Source organism: Gossypium raimondii, chromosome 10, assembly GCF_025698545.1.
Source record: "Gossypium raimondii isolate GPD5lz chromosome 10, ASM2569854v1, whole genome shotgun sequence".
Classification (NCBI taxonomy): Eukaryota; Viridiplantae; Streptophyta; class Magnoliopsida; order Malvales; family Malvaceae; genus Gossypium; species Gossypium raimondii.
This window is the reverse complement of record NC_068574.1, coordinates 58,212,287-58,227,534: the sequence shown is the minus strand read 5'-3', so window position 1 is coordinate 58,227,534 and position 15,248 is coordinate 58,212,287. Positions and strand designations below refer to the sequence as shown.

The following is a 15,248-nucleotide window of genomic DNA, read 5'->3' as shown; positions in this document are numbered from 1 at the left end:
CTAGACTTTGATATCATAATAAACATCCAACTTGAAATCAATCTTAAAAAGGACCCAATTTTCATAATGGATAATCCAAATGATACCACTTTAATAGGCCATGTCACGAGTAGGTAGAGACAAGTAAGCCTATTATATGTGACAAGCTTGAGAGGGATAACAAACAAAAGAAACAAGCAATAACAACAATTAAAAGAGAACTTGAGCTCTAATACCATATATTAAGCATCCAACACAAAAACACGTAAATATAAGTAAAAATATTAATCTAATTAATAAAGTTTAAACTTTCATATTTACATTAAGCATTCAATGTCAAATCAATTAATTATATATAAAATTCAAAATAATTAAGAGTTTATATAAAATTTGATTTTCAAGAAATTCTTTCTTAATTTTCATTCTCGTTCATATTAAAAAAAAAAGGACAATATGGACATAAATTATTCCCAAGAGATTGTGAAGGGGTGTCACATCAAGCTGTATGATCCACTGGATCTAAGAATATCAAGTTGTGTCCACTGCCCATGTACTAGTTTGTTGCGAAATTGACCCTTGGAGTTTGACAATTACAATTCAGGCGTTTCAAACTTCAACCAATTTGTTTTAGATTTTTTTGCTCTTTATAATTATTAGATATCAAATTGTGACATCCTCTTATATCATCATACAATCTATAATTTCATAATCATGTTATATTATATAAATATTATTGATAAATAAATTAAACTCATGAATTCATAAACAAATTTATTCATACTTTGGAGTGACCAAATACTGAGTCGACTAAACCAATAGCATTGTGATGATTAATTCAATTTTATAGGCTGTTAAAAATTTAAGTCAATTTGTTATCAGTTATGGATTTACCGGCTTTTAATATTTTAATAAAAGTTTGAAGTATATTTATAATGTATAATATAATTACTTTTAAAGAAAACCCAAATCTAACTTCTATAAAGAAAACAAGAGAATAATTCAATCTAACCAACTTAGTTGGCCGAACTAATCAATGTTAAGTTGGTTTGATTAAGTCAATTATACAAACTTAATTTTTTAACTAAACCGACCAAACCGATGAACTGGTATACAATAGAGAGAAGAGAGTTGAAGAAGTGGGAACAACATGGTATGGGAAAGGGTGGAATTCACCTTTAAAGTCATGGTAATGTAAATGTACTGTGTACCCCTAAAATTAGAGGAAAAAGATAAAAAAGAATCTGATAATGTTTTATGGATAAAATTGTTAAGAGACATTGTCATTCATAAAAGCTGAAAAGCAAATTAGAAAAGAAAAGAAAACATATCTCTGGCTCAAAATTTGTGGTCCTAAACCTCCAACTCATTCACACAATATGCTTTTTTTTATTTCAATTGCAATGGCTATATGGACCAGGTACGAATATAGGGATACGAGGCATGATTCTCTTAAAAACCCTCCAAATACACCAAAATTTTAACGTATTCCGGTGTTAGTGTTGTTCATTTTAGTGTTTATGCATACAAAATGAACTAAACCTGAATTGATTACTTTTATCCCAGACCACTGTAGCTAGAAACCTTTTTGATGGCATCTTCTTCCATTTCCACAAGTTGCTGACAAAAGGATTCGATGTCCCGAGTCTCTTCTTTGAATGTGATCCTGAATTGCTTCCATTGGTATTCGTCAATTTCATCCCCGGTAACTTTACTACGAACCTTTCCTAGGACGTCGAACCCCTTACGATCAAGAGACAGCATGTATGCATCCTAGAAAGAAAGATTAGTTGGTTATCAAACGACATGAACAATTAGTCCAAGACTATATGCAAGGATGTGCGACTTTTCATGGCGGAATTCATAGACTTAACTCTATGTAACACACAGAAAGTACTTGACATTGAAAAAGGATGGGAAACCTTACTCTTGCATTTACGTTCAAGTATGTGAAACAGAAAAGGATCAGTCCTCTGCGCCGTGCTTCACTTTGATTAATACCATCGATTAGCTTAGCTGAATAAGGAGCTATAAAGAGAGAAAATGAAGATATTATTTAATCGGTAATGTCAAGACCGTAATTCATTCCACTACTATCTGTAAAATAGAGCAGTCGGTTTATTTTTATTTTCTCGACAATGATGTCTTACCTAGCAAACTTGCTTTACATTTTTCCATATCTTCAAAGTCTACTTCATGAGTTCCTCCATTACCATCAACAAACATGCAAGAGCTGTATAGAAGATATTTCATGTCAAATGAAGTTTGCATATTAGATCACTTTTGTTTTCCCTCTCTCTCAAAGTAAACCTCTTTCTTATCATATTTTCTGAATCTATAGGCGAAAAGACTATAGTATTATATCATATTGAAGTTACCATAGTATTAAGGTTACATTAAATGACATGGGATCCCTATTGGATCTTCTTTCATAAAGCACTTAAACTAACCACTATTACGTAAAAGTACCATGAAGGCCTTTGTACAATAAGTCAGATAGCATTTTGCCTCTTTAGTAAAAAATGGGCAAAATAATCCCTATTTAATAGATTAAAGAGCAAATTGGTCATTTCTGTCAAAATTTTCATCCATTTATACTTTTAAAATTGGTGTGGCAGATGAAACAACCAGACCCATGTGTACCTCATGTTGACGATAGTGAAAATGGATGAAATTTTTAGCAAAAGACCAGTTTGCTCTTTGGTCTATCATACAAGAACTAATTTGCACATTTTATGAATAGAGGGGCAAATGCAATTTGCTTCCTAGTACAAGGTTTCTATGGTACTTTTACCACTACTATTATTAAGCAAAAGACATGCTATGGACAATTTAATTTAAGAACTTTATTTCGGGATATGGTATAACATCAATCTTTCAACATTCAGCGGAGACAAAATCAAGCATCACTGCAACCGGGTTCACGTGATAGTAATTATCTACAATTACACTGATAAATTTAACAATCTGAGTGGAAGTTTATACCTTAGATTGAACTTATAAATCACATACTTTTCACCCCATCGATCAGCTCCTTGAGGTTTTCGCTCGAGTTGTCGAAAAGTGATTAGAAGAACTTAATACACTCAAACCGTATAACTAAATTCTTTTAATGCTTTCTCCAATATAAGTAAAAATATTAATCTAATTAATAAAGTTTAAACTTTCATATTTACATTAAGCATTCAATGTCAAATCAATTAATTATATATAAAATTCAAAATAATTAAGAGTTTATATAAAATTTGATTTTCAAGAAATTCTTTCTTAATTTTCATTCTCGTTCATATTAAAAAAAAGGACAATATGGACATAAATTATTCCCAAGAGATTGTGAAGGGGTGTCACATCAAGCTGTATGATCCACTGGATCTAAGAATATCAAGTTGTGTCCACTGCCCATGTACTAGTTTGTTGCGAAATTGACCCTTGAGTTTGACAATTACAATTCAGGCGTTTCAAACTTCAACCAATTTGTTTTAGATTTTTTGCTCTTTATAATTATTAGATATCAAATTGTGACATCCTCTTATATCATCATACAATCTATAATTTCATAATCATGTTATATTATATAAATATTATTGATAAATAAATTAAACTCATGAATTCATAAACAAATTTATTCATACTTTGGAGTGACCAAATACTGAGTCGACTAAACCAATAGCATTGTGATGATTAATTCAATTTTATAGGCTGTTAAAAATTTAAGTCAATTTGTTATCAGTTATGGATTTACCGGCTTTTAATATTTTAATAAAAGTTTGAAGTATATTTATAATGTATAATATAATTACTTTTAAAGAAAACCCAAATCTAACTTCTATAAAGAAAACAAGAGAATAATTCAATCTAACCAACTTAGTTGGCCGAACTAATCAATGTTAAGTTGGTTTGATTAAGTCAATTATACAAACTTAATTTTTTAACTAAACCGACCAAACCGATGAACTGGTATACAATAGAGAGAAGAGAGTTGAAGAAGTGGGAACAACATGGTATGGGAAAGGGTGGAATTCACCTTTAAAGTCATGGTAATGTAAATGTACTGTGTACCCCTAAAATTAGAGGAAAAAGATAAAAAAGAATCTGATAATGTTTTATGGATAAAATTGTTAAGAGACATTGTCATTCATAAAAGCTGAAAAGCAAATTAGAAAAAGAAAAGAAAACATATCTCTGGCTCAAAATTTGTGGTCCTAAACCTCCAACTCATTCACACAATATGCTTTTTTTTTTATTTCAATTGCAATGGCTATATGGACCAGGTACGAATATAGGGATACGAGGCATGATTCTCTTAAAAACCCTCCAAATACACCAAAATTTTAACGTATTCCGGTGTTAGTGTTGTTCATTTTAGTGTTTATGCATACAAAATGAACTAAACCTGAATTGATTACTTTTATCCCAGACCACTGTAGCTAGAAACCTTTTTGATGGCATCTTCTTCCATTTCCACAAGTTGCTGACAAAAGGATTCGATGTCCAGTCTCTTCTTTGAATGTGATCCTGAATTGCTTCCATTGGTATTCGTCAATTTCATCCCGGTAACTTTACTACTTAACCTTTCCTAGGACGTCGAACCCCTTACGATCAAGAGACAGCATGTATGCATCCTAGAAAGAAAGATTAGTTGGTTATCAAACGACATGAACAATTAGTCCAAGACTATATGCAAGGATGTGCGACTTTTCATGGCGGAATTCATAGACTTAACTCTATGTAACACACAGAAAGTACTTGACATTGAAAAGGATGGAAACCTTACTCTTGCATTTACGTTCAAGTATGTGAAACAGAAAAGGATCAGTCCTCTGCGCCGTGCTTCACTTTGATTAATACCATCGATTAGCTTAGCTGAATAAGGAGCTATAAAGAGAGAAAATGAAGATATTATTTAATCGGTAATGTCAAGACCGTAATTCATTCCACTACTATCTGTAAAATAGAGCAGTCGGTTTATTTTTATTTTCTCGACAATGATGTCTTACCTAGCAAACTTGCTTTACATTTTTCCATATCTTCAAAGTCTACTTCATGAGTTCCTCCATTACCATCAACAAACATGCAAGAGCTGTATAGAAGATATTTCATGTCAAATGAAGTTTGCATATTAGATCACTTTTGTTTTCCCTCTCTCTCAAAGTAAACCTCTTTCTTATCATATTTTCTGAATCTATAGGCGAAAAGACTATAGTATTATATCATATTGAAGTTACCATAGTATTAAGGTTACATTAAATGACATGGGATCCCTATTGGATCTTCTTTCATAAAGCACTTAAACTAACCACTATTACGTAAAAGTACCATGAAGGCCTTTGTACAATAAGTCAGATAGCATTTTGCCTCTTTAGTAAAAAATGGGCAAAATAATCCCTATTTAATAGATTAAAGAGCAAATTGGTCATTTCTGTCAAAATTTTCATCCATTTATACTTTTAAAAATTGGTGTGGCAGATGAAACAACCAGACCCATGTGTACCTCATGTTGACGTATAGTGAAAATGGATGAAATTTTTAGCAAAAAGACCAGTTTGCTCTTTGGTCTATCATACAAGAACTAATTTGCACATTTTATGAATAGAGGGGGCAAAATGCAATTTGCTTCCTAGTACAAGGTTTCTATGGTACTTTTACCACTACTATTATTAAGCAAAAGACATGCTATGGACAATTTAATTTAAGAACTTTATTTCGGGATATGGTATAACATCAATCTTTCAACATTCAGCGGAGACAAAATCAAGCATCACTGCAACCGGGGTTCACGTGATAGTAATTATCTACAATTACACTGATAAATTTAACAATCTGAGTGGAAGTTTATACCTTAGATTGAACTTATAAATCACATACTTTTCACCCCCATCGATCAGCTCCTTGAGGTTTTCGCTTCGAGTTGTCGAAAAGTGATTAGAAGAACTTAATACACTCGAAACCGTATAACTAAATTCTTTTAATGCTTTCTCCTCGGAGAGCATCATTTCTTTAAGGTAGTTTGCGGCTGATTCAGCCTATAAAATGAAAAAGAGAAATAAAGTTGACAATGATTGTAAGATTCTTAAAAATTGACAATCAATTCAGATTTACCAAGATTATTACTTCCAAATAAACATTTTATTTTTCCAGAAAAAGTATCAACAAATTAGTGTAACAAATATGACAGAGTTAAAATATCAAGGAACCAGTGCTATACTAATCATTTAATCAATTAGAATCCGTGAAAATATTTAGACAAAATGATTAATAATCTCCATCTTTTTGCAAATATTCGGTTTTAAGCTAATTTATCGACATAAAATCTTATCTTGGTTGCTTTCATATTACATGCCAAGGAACATAGTGTACTTAGTTACTTGAACCGGGAGAAGTATAGTTGATTTGGCCAGCATACCCTGTTTCTCTTGACATAAATTAAAAACATGAAGATTTCCACAAACGACAGTTAATCTTATTTAAGTATATACATGCAGACATGGTTGCATCCTTGTAGTGTGGTGATTTGGCGAGCCTAATCATGAGCATATTACTCATAGCTGTACAAAATTCTTATGACCGAGATGGTTTTCAAAATATAGTTACCTTTTATCTTTGACAGGCACAACATCCCGGTTAGAGCGATTCGAACTGGAAACTGCAACATAGGAGTATAGCAAATTAAACCATTGTGTCACATTCAAAATACTTGCTCAACACAAATGTCAAGGTATACACTACCAAAAGACAAATTGTGCAGTTCAATTAGATACCAACCTTGTTCATTGATTTGAGTAATTTTCCAAGAGGCCCTGGGTAGGGCTGGCTACAGAAAATGAACCACGTTCATCAATTATAGTGTTCTGTGTACAAAAGGTAAAAAATGAAATAATTAAGAATTCAATTGACATGGTGAACATCCATTTTCTCAAAGTTCTAATAACGAATTTAAACCAAAAGAAAAGGTTTTACATTCGCAAGTGTTTTCAGAAAGGAATTTGAACTTTATACAAATAGGTAAACAAGGCTAACATTTAATGAAAAAGACATGTATGCTTAAACTGTTCAACATTTGACACGAATAGGTACAATAGTTACTCCAAATAGTTCACCAACCAAAGGAAGAATACAAGATTATGAGCTATTCGATTCATATCCTGCCTAAACGGCGTCCAATGTTGCTCCGACTCTTCATTTTCCTAAAGTATTCATGTCTGACATCCATGTCCCACACATATTCAGATATGGGCATGAGAATACGGCTTTCCAAATACATGGAAAAATTGAAGATACTCATGTTGGACACATAACCTTATCTCACATTCACATCGAAACAAAGAGACCACAAGATACTTGAATAATAAGAGAAAACTACTGAAACAAAGAAAGTAGAGCCGTAGCTGCAAAAGAAACATACCACATTGTGCAATTCATGTTCTGGTACCCAGATAAGAGGATTCCCTTCCTTATAATGTACTTAACCTTCGACGTATATATTCTCTTTGCTGTAAAACAATCATTAAAAGCAATCAAACATTATAACAAATTTGATTCCCAGCTCTTCTTTTCCATTTTCCAACAAATTCATGCCATAAAACAAATACTATATTACTTAAACTAAATATCATTGTGCTAGAAATCATATATCGAGTCCATGTTACATAAATAATAGGATTCAGCTAACATAAACTATTTCCACTAAAACTCCTCTCTTTTCTTCTAACATTTTGGGATTTTCAACGATTTCATAAAGCTAAAGGCTTTGATAGATAAAACCCGAAAACCAAAACAAAATCCAAAACATACCCAATTGAATTAAATGAAAGGGAAAGCAAAAAAAAGCAATATTTGTAAAGAGATATGAAAAGGGTACCTTCCTTGGGCATCAGTTTTGATGGTATTAAGATAACCTTGCCAATTTGAAACCAATATATTCTGCAACATTAGAAAAATAAAAGGTAAAAATATGTAATTGCAAAGTTAGAGTAAAGCAATAAACTTGTAGCTTGAAAAAATAGTGGAAAATATCAAACCTTGCATTTCTCAGCAAGAGTTAAAACAGTAGCTTTGTTGCTGCCTTTCATTGAACACCAGGTGCTCGACCAAATTACTCTTTCAAAACTGGGCTTTTCTGCATGCGAAGGGGGAAAAATAAACTAAAATCTTTTAGCGGGTTTTTAGGAGGAGCGAGCCCTTTTGTCGAAAAGGGGTTTATGGAGGTGAGAAGGGTTTTTAAGGAATATAATATATTATTCTTATTAGTTTTGGCTAAACTACAAAATTAACCAATCAATTTTAGTAAATTTTCATTTTGATCACTTAAAAAAGGTGCGAATATTTAAGTTTCTTGCTTAGTTAGTATAAGTGAAGAACTCACCAAATGTCCCATATTTTTTTTAAAAAAGCAATAGATATTATTTTTAGGTCAAAGTTATCTTTTCATATAAAATATAAGAAGAAGAAAATTAAGAAGACTGATTACAAAACCTGTAGTGGAGGCACAACTACATGACATTCATCATCGTGGAGCACCTCTTCTATAGCATTAAGCGGCACTTCCAACTTCAGATCTTCGAATGTTAAATAGGATTCATTTGTAAGCTGTTAAATTTTACAATTTACAACTTTTGATCAATTATACATTTTGAGAGTTTATTTTCTTTCGTGTTTTGAGAACACCTATCGAACTTATCAAGATTTATGTCAACGCAATGTACATCATCTTCATTGACGACTTTAATTCAATGTCAATAAATACTAAATAATATATTTATTTTTAGTTAAATTATTATTTTGGTCCTTAAACTATACTCAAATTTAAGATTTAACCTTTTGTTTATCTTGATGCTATTTGATTTTAACTATTCCAGGTAAAATGTTGATATAATTGTTTTCTTAATAACATCTTTTTCAACACAAAAGAATCTATATCAACATGAGTCAAAGAAAAAAATTAAATCAGAATTTTAATTGAAATAATTAACATTGTTAGATATTTAAATTAATTAATGACATTATTAAAAAATACATGACTAAATTTTATCAACTTCAAGGATAAAACTAAATCGAGGGATTAAAACCAGAATTTGACCATATTTTTTAAAAGTCATTAATATTTAATTATACTAAATTCCATCATTGCGCCATTGATGGATTTAAGTAGCAAACAAGATGAGATTGCTCGAGATAAGAGTAATGGCTACCATGCTTGTATCCTAAATCTACCATTAATTGTTAATTTCAGACATACAACATAGCTTAAGATTATCAACCTTAGCTGAGATTTTATGGTTTTCTTGAGATTTATTTTAATTATAGTTAATTAATTTAAATTCAATTAGTTATTAATTATTTAATTCAATGCTTGTAATGATTAATAATCTCCATCTTTTGCAAATATTCGGTTTTAAGCTAATTTATCGACATAAAATCTTATCTTGGTTGCTTTCATATTACATGCCAAGGAACATAGTGTACTTAGTTACTTGAACCGGGAGAAGTATAGTTGATTTGGCCAGCATACCCTGTTTCTCTTGACATAAATTAAAAACATGAAGATTTCCACAAACGACAGTTAATCTTATTTAAGTATATACATGCAGACATGGTTGCATCCTTGTAGTGTGGTGATTTGCGGCAGCCTAATCATGAGCATATTACTCATAGCTGTACAAAATTCTTATGACCGAGATGGTTTTCAAAATATAGTTACCTTTTTATCTTTGACAGGCACAACATCCCCGGTTAGAGCGACCCGAACTGGAAACTGCAACATAGGAGTATAGCAAATTAAACCATTGTGTCACATTCAAAATACTTGCTCAACACAAATGTCAAGGTATACACTACCAAAAGACAAATTGTGCAGTTCAATTAGATACCAACCTTGTTCATTGATTTGAGTAATTTTCCAAGAGGCCCTGGGTAGGGGCTGGCTACAGAAAATGAACCACGTTCATCAATTATAGTGTTCTGTGTACAAAAAGGTAAAAAAATGAAATAATTAAGAATTCAATTGACATGGTGAACATCCATTTTCTCAAAGTTCTAATAACGAATTTAAACCAAAAGAAAAGGTTTTACATTCGCAAGTGTTTTCAGAAAGGAATTTGAACTTTATACAAATAGGTAAACAAGGCTAACATTTAATGAAAAAGACATGTATGCTTAAACTGTTCAACATTTGACACGAATAGGTACAATAGTTACTCCAAATAGTTCACCAACCAAAGGAAGAATACAAGATTATGAGCTATTCGATTCATATCCTGCCTAAACGGCGTCCAATGTTGCTCCGACTCTTCATTTTCCTAAAGTATTCATGTCTGACATCCATGTCCCACACATATTCGTATATGGGCATGAGAATACGGCTTTCCAAATACATGGAAAAAATTGAAGATACTCATGTTGGACACATAACCTTATCTCACATTCACATCGAAACAAAGAGACCACAAGATACTTGAATAATAAGAGAAAACTACGAAACAAAGAAAGTAGAGCCGTAGCTGCAAAAGAAACATACCACATTGTGCAATTCATGTTCTGGTACCCAGATAAGAGGATTCCCCTTCCTTATAATGTACTTAACCTTCGACGTGTATATATTCTCTTTGCTGTAAAACAATCATTAAAAGCAATCAAACATTATAACAAATTTGATTCCCAGCTCTTCTTTTCCATTTTCCAACAAATTCATGCCATAAAACAAATACTATATTACTTAAACTAAATATCATTGTGCTAGAAATCATATATCGAGTCCATGTTACATAAATAATAGGATTCAGCTAACATAAACTATTTCCACTAAAACTCCTCTCTTTTCTTCTAACATTTTGGGATTTTCAACGATTTCATAAAGCTAAAGGCTTTGATAGATAAAACCCGAAAACCAAAACAAAATCCAAAACATACCCAATTGAATTAAATGAAAGGAAAGCAAAAAAAGCAATATTTGTAAAGAGATATGAAAAGGGTACCTTCCTTGGGCATCAGTTTTGATGGTATTAAGATAACCTTGCCAATTTGAAACCAATATATTCTGCAACATTAGAAAATAAAAGGTAAAAATATGTAATTGCAAAGTTAGAGTAAAGCAATAAACTTGTAGCTTGAAAAATAGTGGAAAATATCAAACCTTGCATTTCTCAGCAAGAGTTAAAACAGTAGCTTTGTTGCTGCCTTTCATTGAACACCAGGTGCTCGACCAAATTACTCTTTCAAAACTGGGCTTTTCTGCATGCGAAGGGGGAAAAATAAACTAAAATCTTTTAGCGGGTTTTTAGGAGGAGCGAGCCCTTTTGTCGAAAAGGGGTTTATGGAGGTGAGAAGGGTTTTAAGGAATATAATATATTATTCTTATTAGTTTTGGCTAAACTACAAAATTAACCAATCAATTTTAGTAAATTTTCATTTTGATCACTTAAAAAGGTGCGAATATTTAAGTTTCTTGCTTAGTTAGTATAAGTGAAGAACTCACCAAATGTCCCATATTTTTTTTAAAAAAGCAATAGATATTATTTTTAGGTCAAAGTTATCTTTTCATATAAAATATAAGAAGAAGAAAATTAAGAAGACTGATTACAAAACCTGTAGTGGAGGCACAACTACATGACATTCATCATCGTGGAGCACCTCTTCTATAGCATTAAGCGGCACTTCCAACTTCAGATCTTCGAATGTTAAATAGGATTCATTTGTAAGCTGTTAAATTTTACAATTTACAACTTTTGATCAATTATACATTTTGAGAGTTTATTTTCTTTCGTGTTTTGAGAACACCTATCGAACTTATCAAGATTTATGTCAACGCAATGTACATCATCTTCATTGACGACTTTAATTCAATGTCAATAAATACTAAATAATATATTTATTTTTAGTTAAATTATTATTTTGGTCCTTAAACTATACTCAAATTTAAGATTTAACCTTTTGTTTATCTTGATGCTATTTGATTTTAACTATTCCAGGTAAAATGTTGATATAATTGTTTTTCTTAATAACATCTTTTTCAACACAAAAGAATCTATATCAACATGAGTCAAAGAAAAAAATTAAATCAGAATTTTAATTGAAATAATTAACATTGTTAGATATTTAAATTAATTAATGACATTATTAAAAAATACATGACTAAATTTTATCAACTTCAAGGATAAAACTAAATCGAGGGATTAAAACCAGAATTTGACCATATTTTTTTAAAAGTCATTAATATTTAATTATACTAAATTCCATCATTGCGCCATTGATGGATTTAAGTAGCAAACAAGATGAGATTGCTCGAGATAAGAGTAATGGCTACCATGCTTGTATCCTAAATCTACCATTAATTGTTAATTTCCAGACATACAACATAGCTTAAGATTATCAACCTTAGCTGAGATTTTATGGTTTTCTTGAGATTTATTTTAATTATAGTTAATTAATTTAAATTCAATTAGTTATTAATTATTTAATTCAATGCTTGTAAAGATTTATTCTATTGCTTTAATTCTCCTACATTATGCATAATAGATAACATAATATCTCCAATAACAAACATATATCCCCAAGTCATTTAAAAACATATAAACAAGAGATAATGTAAGATCTCTTGCTCGACCCTATCGTCGGGTCTGAGCTACAGAATGCTATACTAGTTACCAAAGCAACATCTATTATAGACATATCTGATTTATGTTGATATTCATTAAAATACAATCAAAACAAGCATTTGTCATAATATACAAACAATTTCGAGGTTTGTACAAGCTTAATAATTCTCATATGTCCGTACTTGAATTTTGACCAAATTGTAAGGTTTTAAAAATTTTTGGGCCAACATCACAACTTCATCATCTTCTCATCGCAATGTGGTCATCTCAGTATGTCATGCCACAACGGCATGCATAAGCTTGTTGCAACTTCACTCTCTAAGATAGCGATGTTGTGATATCGAGAACCCATGATCACGACATTGACCTTTTTTCTTTTCAAAATACACATCCGTACCCAATTCAAGTGATTTTAAACCATTACATAAGTGGCTTCATTCAGGTCCTACACAAATACAATGTCATTAAACCAAATAATGACAACCAAGTATATACCAATTAACCATCCATGCTATACCTTACAAACTAATCATTTCATATTTAAGCACATTAGTATCCATTTCATTCATCTACATCAAAATGCTTTCTATTTCAATTAAAGCGTAACATCCCAAAAACCGGGCTAGAAGAAATTAAGTTGTAAAACCAAGAGTGGTTATCTCTCTATTTGTGAATTAAGATTTCGAAAATTTTAACAAGTTAATCTTATTCAGTGGTTTAGTGTTGTGTTTGTGTGTAAGAGATTCTGGGTTTGAATCCTTTATTTGAAAATTTTTACTACTTTTGTCTAAACTCCTATTCTTGAGCATCCGACATTAATATTATTTTAGCTCAGTTGATGGCAAGAATGAGCTTGATGATTCAACCAAAAGAAAAGGTTTTACATTCGCAAGTGTTTTCAGAAAGGAATTTGAACTTTATACAAATAGGTAAACAAGGCTAACATTTAATGAAAAGACATGTATGCTTAAACTGTTCAACATTTGACACGAATAGGTACAATAGTTACTCCAAATAGTTCACCAACCAAAGGAAGAATACAAGATTATGAGCTATTCGATTCATATCCTGCCTAAACGGCGTCCAATGTTGCTCCGACTCTTCATTTTCCTAAAGTATTCATGTCTGACATCCATGTCCCACACATATTCAGTATATGGGCATGAGAATACGGCTTTCAAATACATGGAAAAATTGAAGATACTCATGTTGGACACATAACCTTATCTCACATTCACATCGAAACAAAGAGACCACAAGATACTTGAATAATAAGAGAAAACTACGAAACAAAGAAAGTAGAGCCGTAGCTGCAAAAGAAACATACCACATTGTGCAATTCATGTTCTGGTACCCAGATAAGAGGATTCCCCTTCCTTATAATGTACTTAACCTTCGACGTGTATATATTCTCTTTGCTGTAAAACAATCATTAAAAGCAATCAAACATTATAACAAATTTGATTCCCAGCTCTTCTTTTCCATTTTCCAACAAATTCATGCCATAAAAACAAATACTATATTACTTAAACTAAATATCATTGTGCTAGAAATCATATATCGAGTCCATGTTACATAAATAATAGGATTCAGCTAACATAAACTATTTCCACTAAAACTCCTCTCTTTTCTTCTAACATTTTGGGATTTTCAACGATTTCATAAAGCTAAAGGCTTTGATAGATAAAACCCGAAAACCAAAACAAAATCCAAAACATACCCAATTGAATTAAATGAAAGGAAAGCAAAAAAAGCAATATTTGTAAAGAGATATGAAAAGGGTACCTTCCTTGGGCATCAGTTTTGATGGTATTAAGATAACCTTGCCAATTTGAAACCAATATATTCTGCAACATTAGAAAATAAAAGGTAAAAATATGTAATTGCAAAGTTAGAGTAAAGCAATAAACTTGTAGCTTGAAAAATAGTGGAAAATATCAAACCTTGCATTTCTCAGCAAGAGTTAAAACAGTAGCTTTGTTGCTGCCTTTCATTGAACACCAGGTGCTCGACCAAATTACTCTTTCAAAACTGGGCTTTTCTGCATGCGAAGGGGAAAAATAAACTAAAATCTTTTAGCGGGTTTTTAGGAGGAGCGAGCCCTTTTGTCGAAAAGGGGTTTATGGAGGTGAGAAGGGTTTTAAGGAATATAATATATTATTCTTATTAGTTTTGGCTAAACTACAAAATTAACCAATCAATTTTAGTAAATTTTCATTTTGATCACTTAAAAAGGTGCGAATATTTAAGTTTCTTGCTTAGTTAGTATAAGTGAAGAACTCACCAAATGTCCCATATTTTTTTTTAAAAAAAAGCAATAGATATTATTTTTAGGTCAAAGTTATCTTTTCATATAAAATATAAGAAGAAGAAAATTAAGAAGACTGATTACAAAACCTGTAGTGGAGGCACAACTACATGACATTCATCATCGTGGAGCACCTCTTCTATAGCATTAAGCGGCACTTCCAACTTCAGATCTTCGAATGTTAAATAGGATTCATTTGTAAGCTGTTAAATTTTACAATTTACAACTTTTGATCAATTATACATTTTTGAGAGTTTATTTTCTTTCGTGTTTTGAGAACACCTATCGAACTTATCAAGATTTATGTCAACGCAATGTACATCATCTTCATTGACGACTTTAATTCAATGTCAATAAATACTAAATAATATATT

General features: G+C 31.3%; 1 protein-coding gene and 1 long non-coding RNA gene across 12 annotated transcripts; both read right to left on the bottom strand.

The window, feature by feature from the left end:
* Positions 1–1,405: 1,405 nt before the first annotated feature.
* On the bottom strand, positions 1,406–15,047 carry LOC105778243 (uncharacterized). Of its 11 annotated transcripts, none has more exons than XM_052621564.1 (10): positions 14,964–15,047; positions 14,510–14,607; positions 14,352–14,413; positions 13,894–13,984; positions 9,847–9,933; positions 9,674–9,727; positions 5,815–5,999; positions 4,974–5,056; positions 1,904–2,004; positions 1,406–1,749 (listed from the first exon to the last, which is right to left on the bottom strand). In XM_052621564.1, the coding sequence occupies exons 1-10, from the start codon at positions 14,989–14,991 to the stop codon at positions 1,534–1,536; spliced, it is 1,005 nt and encodes a 334-aa protein (XP_052477524.1). In that variant the 5' UTR covers positions 14,992–15,047; the 3' UTR covers positions 1,406–1,533. The 11 variants fall into 11 exon arrangements, with proteins under 11 accessions (XP_052477524.1, XP_052477523.1, XP_052477522.1 ...); XM_052621563.1 differs by lacking the exon at positions 13,894–13,984 and adding an exon at positions 10,490–10,580; XM_052621562.1 differs by lacking the exons at positions 13,894–13,984; positions 14,352–14,413 and adding exons at positions 10,490–10,580; positions 10,947–11,008.
* LOC128033637 (uncharacterized) lies at positions 7,447–8,182 on the bottom strand. The gene is made up of 3 exons (XR_008189628.1): positions 7,995–8,182; positions 7,835–7,896; positions 7,447–7,466 (listed from the first exon to the last, which is right to left on the bottom strand). It is a non-coding gene; the product is annotated as an uncharacterized LOC128033637 (long non-coding RNA).
* Positions 15,048–15,248: the final 201 nt, after the last annotated feature.